Raw genomic sequence first — 10732 nt, forward strand, 5'->3', positions numbered from 1 at the left:
TTGTTAATTTTACCAACTCTTAATTATATTAATATTTATTGTGACTAGCTAGTAATATTGTCAATGAGTAAATCCTATTTTAATTGGCTTAAAACGTACGTAAATATATGTCCTCTTCAATGTAAGAAAACGTACGTATATATATATATATATATATATATATATATATACTCTCGCATCACCTCGCTCGTGAGATGCTTCAATGTCTAAATCTCGTTTCAATATGGAAATCTTCTCTACTAATCGTTAGGTTAGTCGTCCTCACTAATGCATGAATTACGAAGCACTATTAACAATTAGCATAATAAACCAAATGAAAACTTTGCATATCCACTCTTGAAATTAGGATGTGGCCTTTAAAGTGAATGATTGTGTCATGCCCCCGGGGTATATTTGTCCGCCAACTCAGTTGGTACCTCCAGTGACAATGTGAGAAATATGATATTGAACTCTTCTTCTTCAGTAAAAGGTAGAATTTGTCATTTCAACGGCCTTACACGATCGTCCCCACCGACCATCTGTGAAGAGGTAAATCGATCGAGAAACTCCAGTTGTCACGACGGAGGAGGACATTGTCTCAGCTTCGCTAAGATTTAACCCTTACCTACTTCAATAACTCTGTTTCATTATAATCAACTCAACTATATATGCCCTTGAGAGCGATATGATATTAAACTCAGTTCATGCAAAATAAACATAGATGCAAAATAAAAATTTGCTAACTTTTCAAATGCTAATGCGTGTCCGTAGGACTGTACATGCAAATATAATCTACCAAGCAAGATAAAAAATTATACTATTCTAACAAAATTCAAAGATTCGATACGACAAGGAGAATAACCAAACAATAGCGGAAAGAAACACCAACATAATTTGAAGAGAACTAAAACTCGATATCAAGCGCGATCGACAAACACTAATCTCTAAACAATGCTAGGGTAGTCGGCATAACATATCCTCTACCTGCTAACCTAGAAGTCAAATGAAAGTAAGGGGTAGTGGGCGCAATGACTCAACACGTATAGGAAAGATATGCATGAACTACATAGTGTACTAAAGAGATGAAAAGGATGCAGTCCCGATATATAATATTACTTACTAATAAAAGTAAGAACACCGACATAACTATTTGCTAAGAAGAGTAAAAACAACAATATAACTATCTACTAACCTGCTCAACCAGGTATAATCAATAAACAAACAGAAGGTATATATGTAATATATCCTGCACAAAATAAAATATTACAAACAGTCTGCAATAACAATCAATCAAGATCTCCTAACAAGTCCTACACACAACAAGTCCTGACTGCATGCAACAATTAATATGCGCTATACTATGGATCTTGTGGGCAGTCAAGGTGTAGGATAATCTCTATTTGTGCACAAAAGCATGTTACTATAACAACATTATATAACAACAACATGTAAACCAGTAACAACCTCCACCTAAGAATACTAGCTATCTAATCAAAATATCTCAACTAATTCCATGGTAACCTCATAAATACAGTAAAAACAACAAGGTCAGAATAAAACAGTGCTATATGATAGTCCAAATTAGAAGACAACCTGATAGAATATTCTACCACTTTGCTACGGTATGATAGCTATAATGTACAGACAAGAACATACATGTACAACTATGCTAAGGTATAATATCAATAATATATATATATAATCACTAGCATAAGTATACAACTATATATACTATGGTATGATATCACTAACATCTAAGCACGAGCATAAGTATACTATACTACTGTATGATATCCCTAATATATAGGCATTAAGGCTAAGTATATAACTATACTATGATATAAATGTACGAGCATAAATCTATAACTACACTATGGTCTGATAATATCACAAATATATATAAATAAATCAAGCATGAATAACAATGAGGCTGCATGGATATCAAAATAAACTAAAATAAGATCAAACAATTAAGTATCAATCTCAAGAAGTGAAATAGAGTGGAGTCCATATAAAACTATTATATTTTAAATTAAAAAGGGCTTAATTATAAATTTTAAAATTTATAAGACCTTTATGTAAAAATGTAAATAAAGGGATTAAACGTGACATTTTCTCCCTTATTTGTTCCCTTTAAAACCTCTCTAATCCTAAACCTTAATCTCAAAAAAAAAAAAAAAAGATCTCACCTTCAAACTCCTTACGCCACCGCCGCCGTAATCCTTGCTCCCTGCCATCGTCGTCGTTGTCGTCGTATGTTGTCGCAGCACTGCCAACATTTCACAACATCAAGCGCAAATAGATATTTAATTGAGGTGGAGGTTCTTGCTTGATCTCTTTCAATTTCCTTTCGTGCATGTGATTAAACCGTTGGATCCTTTTTGCTTGATCTTTTATTGATTCAAAATTTAATCAAATCCAAAAATTTCTTAGCTCTGTTAGATTGCTAGTTTCACTCAGATTATATGATATAAATCAAATATACATAGTGTATAAAATACTATCAATTTTATTTGTATTTCCATATACGGAAAGTAAAATTTATTTATTTTTGTTTGTTCTTATTAAAGGGTTAATTCATATACAAATTATTGTATAAGTTACCGTAAGGATACTTCCTTATGATAATAAATAAACAAAAGAAATTCATTCTATTAGCAAATATTAATAGATGACATATTTTTTTGTTATCCGTATGGTTGATTTTTATCATGCATGTTGTTTGCTTTTCTTATGGTATCTATGGTTGTTTTTTTAAGAATTAATAATGGAAAAGAAAGAGATAATTTGAGTTATGATGAGAAAATAAGAGAGGATGAATATAATTAATAAATTATATTCTTATAATTCGTATAACTGAAATAAGTAATATAACTATATGAGAGAATTTTGGCTTAACGCTCACAGGAAGTATATGGTTTTCCAACTAAGTTAATTAAAAAGTGAATATACCCTTCATGTCATGGAACTCAATTCTATTTGTTATAAAAAATTTGAGATTAATTATATCAGAGTAATGAGGGAAATAACTCTATAAATATAGAACTCTTAATTACTCTACAATTCGAAAGAGCTTTCGAATCTTTCGGTGCGTGCCTAAACTTTGAACAAATTGAGATAAATTTTTCTCACATGGTGGATTGCAGGTCGTTCATCCTATTTTTATGTGAGACATCTCACGGGATAAATTGCAGGTCGTCCATCCTATTTTCGTGTGAGATATTTCTCGGGTAGATTGTGGGTCGTTCACATGCATGATCTATGTATAGATACATACTTATGATGCAATTTCGTTACTGGTGGATTGTAGGTCATTCACTCTATTATAAGATGTATTTCTTTCAAGTGGGTTGCAGGTCACACACATTGATATTTTTCATTTATACATGATATGTTTGTATTAAATGGAATATAGGTCGTTCCCATTTACTTAAATGTCACATTCTAGATGAATAGATTGTATGTCGTTTACCCACTCAAAAAATCATATTGAGTGGTCAATAAAATAAGACCATAATGAAAATTGATGATATTAATTAAAAAAGAAATAAAACACGAATGATATGGAAAAGATAAATGATAATTGATGGTGTTGCCTTCTTTAATACTATTCTTCATGCACGTCTATCGTATCTCTATTTTACACTTTGTGTTAACTTTCTTTTTCCATTTGACCTCCAGATTCATAGACTTGAGGTAATTTTCGAGATTTGATCAATAAAGTTAGGCGATTGTTCAGAGATACTCAGCGATAGTTACGGAGATGATTTCTACAGAGTTCATTAAGTTTGTGTTATTTGCATAGTTGACTACTTATACATTTTGTTATTTTAGCATTGTTCATTTTATTATCTACATGAGGTCAGTTGTCAATTATATCATGATATGGTTGAGTCAGATTTTGATATCGAATATTTTTTACATCATTAAATAAAGTATTATATATTTATGTTTGTACAACCTATATATTTTTGTTGGATATTATTTATAGATTTTGATGTAGAATAAATATTATCCGAGCAAGAAAATTAACTTTCATATGAGAATGGAAGTCTTGGGGTCGTGAAGTAACTTAACTAGCTTCTTGGGTGAAGTAAGTTTTATTTGTTGTTGCTCACACGTTGTTTGCAGTACTGTGAGGTTGAGCTTCTCAACTGATGCACATTGTCTGCTCCTCACCAAACCATTCCATTTGTCCAAAACTCATAACCATCCACCAACCTCTTCATCTCTTTTAACCTATAAATAGCCTCGAGGTCCCTTCCTTGATCTCCATCACAGCACATTGAATCACTCGCCAATGGCTAACTCCATAGCTCTCTTGTTTCTCTCCCTCGCTCTTTGCTTTCTCCTCCCTAGCCCCTCTCTCGCCCAATTCGGCTTCGGCCAGCAGGGCTTCGGCCAGCCGTGGTTGAGTCAACGTCGTCTTGGCTACCGGAGCCAATGCCAGCTCGAGCGCCTCGCTGCCCTCGAACCCACGCGTCGAGTGCCGTCGGAGGCTGGCTTCACCGAGTACTTTGACCAATTCCACGAGCAGTTGCAGTGTGCCGGCGTAGTCGCCTACCGTCGCACCATTCAACCGAGAGGACTCGTCTTGCCGTACTACTCCGATGCCCCTAGACTCGTCTACATAGTCCAAGGTATGTGATCGATATTCATTATCTTCTTTTTTTACAAGTATTATTAACTATGGCATTCAATTGTCGCGCGTCCTTCAATTCCTAGCTCATTGATAGTATATACGTGCAGGTAGGGGTATCTCTGGAACGGTGATTCCTGGTTGCCCAGAGTCATTCCAATCTCTACGACAAGGCTTTGAGCAACAATGGGAAGAGGAAGTGGAAAGCCAGAGCCAGCAGCGTTTCAGGGACGAGCACCAAAGGGTTCAATTCTTCCGCGAGGGCGATGTTCTCGCATATCCTGCCGGCGTCGCTAATTGGGTCTACAATAACGGTGAAGTTCCTATCGTAGCGATTGCTGTCGCCGACACAAGCAGCAATGCCAACCAACTCGACCGCCAACACAGAGTCAGTTCAATTCAAATTCGTATAGTAATTAATTCATTCACTAATTTCTAATAAAACATGCATCGATAAGCTAATTAATTAATTATATTTATGTGTGCCGCGCGTTTAGCAATTTCTATTGGCGGGCAGAGAGAGACAATCCCACGAGCAAATCGCACAGGCAGAAGAGAGATTCCAGCAACAGAAGGGGAATAACCTCCTGAGCGGCTTCGAACTCGAGCTTCTGGCTGAGGCTATGGGAGTCGACAAGGAAGTCGTGAGGAAGATTCAAAATCTAAACGACAACAGAGGTGACATTGTTCACGTGGAGAAAGGGCTACAGATGTTGGAACCACAGAGGCATGCTGAGCAGGAAGCTCAAGAGCAAGAGAGAGAGGAAAGAGAAGAGACGACGCAGGAGAGGAGGTGGGGATCATCATGCGAACGTAGTAATGGATTGGAAGAAACTTACTGCACCCTCAAGAACAGACAAAACATTGCCAATCCCACTCTTGCCGACTACTACAACCCACGCGCTGGAAGACTCACTAGCCTCAACGTCCAAAAGCTTCCCATCCTTCGCTTCATCCAACTCAGTGCCGAAAGAGGAGTTCTTCGACGAGTAATATCTTCGATCATTCACATCGATATATATATATATCGTTACTTTACAAGTATAAACATTGATTAAATGAATACTGACATTTTCTCTATCGATCTTTTCATCGATCTATGCAGAATGCAATTCAACCACCTCACTGGAATATCAATGCTCACAGTATCATGTATGTGGTAAGGGGAAGTGGTCGCCTGCAGGTGGTCGGCCACCAAGGTCGAACCGTGTTCGACGGTGAGCTCCGTCAAGGACAACTGTTGGTGATCCCACAACAGCACATCGTAATCAAGAAGGCACAGAGCGAGCAATTCGAGTGGATCTCATTCAAGACCAATGAGAATGCGTTGGTGAGCCATATCGTGGGTAAAACATCTGTTCTTCGAGGAATTCCGGTGGAGGTGCTGATGAACTCCTACCGCGTCTCGAGAGAGGAAGCCAGAAGGCTCAAGTTCAACAGAGGAAATGAAATAGCAATCTTCAGTCCTCGACAAGAAAGAGAACAGCAGCAGGGTAGCGTACTCAACAGTGTTAAGGAGTTGATCACCGGAGTTTTTATGGCCTAATAAAGCTATAATTAAGGTTGAATAATAAAGCCTTCCTTGTAGTTCTGGCACTTTAGTCAAATAAATAAAAAGTCAAACGCTGGACTTTAATTATGCACTTATACCTCCTGCATTGCTCTTGTTATTTCTGTTTATCGTTCTATCTTGCAAAAGTTGTGTGCTGCTGCTTATTCTTCTTCAAATTTTGTGATTCTTCTGCAAAAGTTCCACTATTAGGGAACAATGAAATACAAGTGGGAATCACTGAACCATATTATATGATCTGTATTAGCATCATATACTTTTAACACTATCAACCAAATGCGTACATGAATTACTCAACTAAGAGTTTTACAGTAGATGAACCTATACAAGATCAGCCGACTTGACTTGTCGTATCATCAGGCATCAAAAACTGAGATTGTAAATTGATGATTGTACAACGAGCAAAGAATTCCCAGGTTGTTTTTATTCTCTATTCTCCTATTTATTTAACTCCAGCCATTGAGGCTCTGCACAGTAGTAGAGCCAGAAACAGATGGAACAAAACCTCGCCCGCCAAAAACTGGACGCATGAATGCATCATCGAACTTCCGCCAATAGTGATGAACCCTATGAGTTGGTTTTGTGAGGAGCAATCTAAGATTGTATGGCCGAGCTATATGTTCCCCTATTTCATCTTCCAAGGCCTGTCCATTCTCCATGAGCGGCCATAGGAGAGATTTGGGGGTTGATTGATCAGAGGACATGCTGCTGAAGTGCTTTGCGCTATGTGGCAATAAGAACCTCAAGAGCGGCTTCGTCATCAATCCAAAAACCTACGAGGCATCATTTAAGCTAGTAAAACAATCAGAAATTTCACTCCAGAAAAAGAACTGCTTATAGCATTTGATAATCACCAGCTTGTTTATTTATTTAGCTTGAACATTATGGTAAATTCGAATTCAGAAGGTGGCAAACATAACAGGAATCTTTACATATTTCCTACTTCAGCAAACACAAAGACTTACCACAGTGCTGAAGAGCACAACAGAGATAGTGCTAGTGATCATAATTGCATTTCCTCGCAGTTGAGTGTGTCCAGATCTTGCAAACTGTAAGTTCAATAGATATATATATTATCAGAATTTGAAAATTGGAGATGTGTTCATCTTTCAAATCATCTATCTGAATTAGATTATCATAAGAACTGCAGGGTGACAAAAAATTCATGCTAAACATCAGTTGAATGTCAAGAAATGTATTATCAAGAAACATTAGTATTTTGATTGAACTGGACATATAATGAATCAGGGAAAGCATCTCTGCCTCCTTTTTTAATATTAATAGATCTATTGTGAAAAAAACTTCAAATTTGATAACCTGATTGTAAGCAAGTGCTATGGACACTGCACCTCTCATGAGACCTGCCCACCATATCGTAACCTGTCTAAATTTGTGTGAATCTATTACTGAATCAATCTGATGAACTTAGTGAGAATGATTATATGTGCACTTACTTGCTGTTTAAAAATGATTCTCTCGTCTGGAGATTTCTTTGTTAGGTTGGATAGAAATGAGAGTGGAAATACAAAAGCAGCTCGACCAACCAAAACTAGCCCTAACAAGATCGAGCTGATCTGAACTGATTTCCCAGGGCTGCAAAAAAGGCACATGAATGTTTCTTTATAATCAATATTAGTAAGAGGAACGAGAATCAGAAATGTTATTAGGCATGAGGTGTAGTAGATTTAGTCCTGTATTAGTACTTATAGGTGTTTATGGTTTTATCATGAGTTCTAAAAATTTCATGCGAGTGTTTCATATCAAGACGCATACAATGCAATACTTCTTTTCCAAACCATACCTGCTACTAACAAACCTCCATTTTTCGATGTCCAACGCATCCATTCCGACATAAAGAAATAAAAAGGTTTCTGCAATGAAGGATAATGTGGCAAATGTGTGCCTGGAGTTGCAAGAAAGGAAAGCAAAGAGAGATGGAGAATAATTAGTGGACTCGGACTCTATTTGATCGATGGGATGCTTAGAAACTGAGTTAATCAACAAATTAAAGACCAAATAGAGGCATTAAGATCATTTGTAACACACTTGGTAGTAATTCTGGAGCCCTCTGTGACATTATGCCAGGTATAGTGTGACATGACTATCCCACAGAAGAATACTGTGAGGATGCCGCTTAGATCCAACAACTGCAACATAAAACAAAGCCTGAGAACATAAACAACTCTACAAATTAAACCATCTACTCGAGATTTTAAGAACTTGTTTCATGCAATTAAAGATGCATCTCACTTCTGCCAACATATATGACAAGTACGCCATGAGCATCATAAGAGCAACTTCTCTATCAGTAGAATGTCTGGGAAGGAAAATGAATAAAGATTATTTCAATTCTTAAAATTTCAATTTAGAGCAGAACTATTAACTAAAGTATGCCTACAGGGGTAAGTTCATCGACTAACCTCCCAATGTACAATTTCTTGATGATGTAAGCACTTAGCAGTCCACCCTGAAATTAATAGATTAAATATTTTTAGATCATACAAGATGATATATATCTACAAAAATATCGAACTAGTAGTGAAATGCATGAAGTAATATCATACAAAAGCTCCAAGGAGGGTGCTGGTGAGAAACAGATATCCAAAGTTTGCCACAAATTTCAATATGATTATGGCATCGATGTGAACAAGATCAAAGTTCTGAATTGCGTTAAAGAGCACGATGGATGTAGCATCATTAACAACTCCTTCGCCAAATACCAAGCTATATAATAGAGGTGTTTCATCTTGATTAAGAATCTGTTTCAGAGGAAAATTTTGTGTGTTGAGTATTTACCTTATTCAGCTAGAACTAATGAATCCAGAAGCCTTCATTACCTGCAAGGTGCAGACAGAATCCGTGGCAGAAAATATGGCACCTATTGCTGCATCAACAAAAGCAAAGGAACAAATCAGAATGAGAAAGATCACTAGGATATAGGGAAAGCAAAGATATGTGTGAATAAGGAAAAACAAATACCAAGAAAGTCTCCGATATCCAATGAGCCAATATCCATTTTCTGGAACAATGCAACTGCTCCTGTGTTTACCACCAAAGGAAGAAAAATATATATTATGCAACATAAAAGACTGAACCAATAGGCATGATTAACACTGCTATCCAGTGTTGTGCACTTGGAAAGAAATCTCGAAGATCTCCTTTTTCACAGGGCAATACACTTTTGTTAAAAGAAGAGCTTTGCATATTCCAACTCTGAAACAAAAGAATACACATGACGAAGATGTTCTGGAAACTTAGGATTCACATAGTAGGCATCTTGTGACATGACCCTGAGAACTTACCAAAGGAAATTATGAAAAATGAGATTAATGTCCCAATTGCACCGAACAACATGATTGTCATGAAGTTGCGGAAGAATTGTTTCTTTTTTACTTGGAAGCTGGAAATCAAGAAAATTTCAACAAGTCAGTCTCAAGCTATATCAGTTACAGAAGATATTTTCTGGCTACAAGGAAATCACAGTCTCAGATGTCAAACGATAAATGGTATATTGTTAATGAATTTAGAACGGAAACATGTTGACAATGTTAGCTATCAGCTCAACTGTGAAAACACTAAGAATTTAGCAGAAGTAGGATAAAAACACCATCGAAAACAATTATTTTATATCGGTTCACTTTGTCATAATTATATTTTATTCATAATCTCTATTCTATTTTTTAGCCATAGTAAGTAGAAGATCAATCCACTTAATAACATTGTGTCTCCTTCGTCGTATATATGTAGCTGGCATCAAATAATCACTCAAGAACCAAACAGCAAATCTTACTCAATACCATGTCCAATGAATCATGTGCAAGATGAAAAATAACTCAATTGGGCCTTATCAATATGTCAAGCACAGGATTAAAAGGATGATCCAAACAAGAAGTTTATGTTCTAGACAGTAGCTAAAATCCTCGGTTTTGCAATCTAACGCATAACCAAAATGGTAACCGTTCAAAGAACATTAACGATATATGCCCTCTTTTTCCTATTTAGAATAAATAAATGAGAGTGAAAAACAAAACCCGGCATTGAATATAATGGGAGGGAGAAGGTAGATGAAGAAGAGATCTTCGCTAAACACGAAGATGTGCGAGCTCTTCCCTTTGGTCGTCAGCAGAATGACGGCCCCCGTGCAAACTCCCTGGACCAGCAGAAGAAACAACGAAGAGGGGACTAAGGAACCCTATTCTTCCGAGGCCGGATCGAAAAAATGAATACTTTATTCGACAGAGAGAGAACAAATGGCGAAGGGAACTCACGATCACAAGGGCGGTGATCGACTCGTTTATCCATCGGCTCTCCTCCAGAAGGTGCCCGATGACGATGCATCCGCAGAGCAGCGCGACGAAGATATTGATGGACACGACGGAAGCGTGGTCCGACGTCGCCGACAGTATGCCCGGGCGAGCGAGGTGATGCGCGACCAAGCCCAGCGCCATGAAACCAGAAATCGAGAGAGAGGCTCAAAAGCAAGGCAACGATTGAGAAAAATTGCAGCGGGGTGGATCACGTCTCCGAGGAGTCTAGACGCGACC

At 37.2% G+C, this 10732-nt stretch overlaps 2 protein-coding genes across 2 annotated transcripts; one reads left to right on the plus strand and one right to left on the minus strand.

The window, feature by feature from the left end:
• Window positions 1-4279: 4279 nt before the first annotated feature.
• Window positions 4280-6164, plus strand: LOC141823608 (cocosin 1-like). Its single transcript, XM_074710897.1, has 4 exons — window positions 4280-4619; window positions 4729-5006; window positions 5116-5607; window positions 5724-6164. Exons 1-4 carry the CDS (start codon window positions 4280-4282, stop codon window positions 6162-6164), a joined length of 1551 nt encoding a protein of 516 aa, XP_074566998.1.
• A 441-nt stretch (window positions 6165-6605) lies between these two features.
• Window positions 6606-10732, minus strand: LOC141825106 (sodium/hydrogen exchanger 1-like). The gene is made up of 14 exons (XM_074712498.1): window positions 10457-10732; window positions 10220-10338; window positions 9491-9588; window positions 9168-9227; window positions 9026-9072; window positions 8753-8947; window positions 8609-8655; window positions 8439-8505; window positions 8235-8335; window positions 7990-8091; window positions 7643-7781; window positions 7506-7568; window positions 7154-7237; window positions 6606-6961 (listed from the first exon to the last, which is right to left on the minus strand). The coding sequence occupies exons 1-14, from the start codon at window positions 10634-10636 to the stop codon at window positions 6635-6637; spliced, it is 1629 nt and encodes a 542-aa protein (XP_074568599.1). The 5' UTR covers window positions 10637-10732; the 3' UTR covers window positions 6606-6634.

This window comes from Curcuma longa, chromosome 3, assembly GCF_044706935.1.
Source record: "Curcuma longa cultivar G26 ecotype Majalengka, Jawa Barat chromosome 3, ITB_CL_G26_1.1, whole genome shotgun sequence".
NCBI lineage: Eukaryota > Viridiplantae > Streptophyta > Magnoliopsida > Zingiberales > Zingiberaceae > Curcuma > Curcuma longa.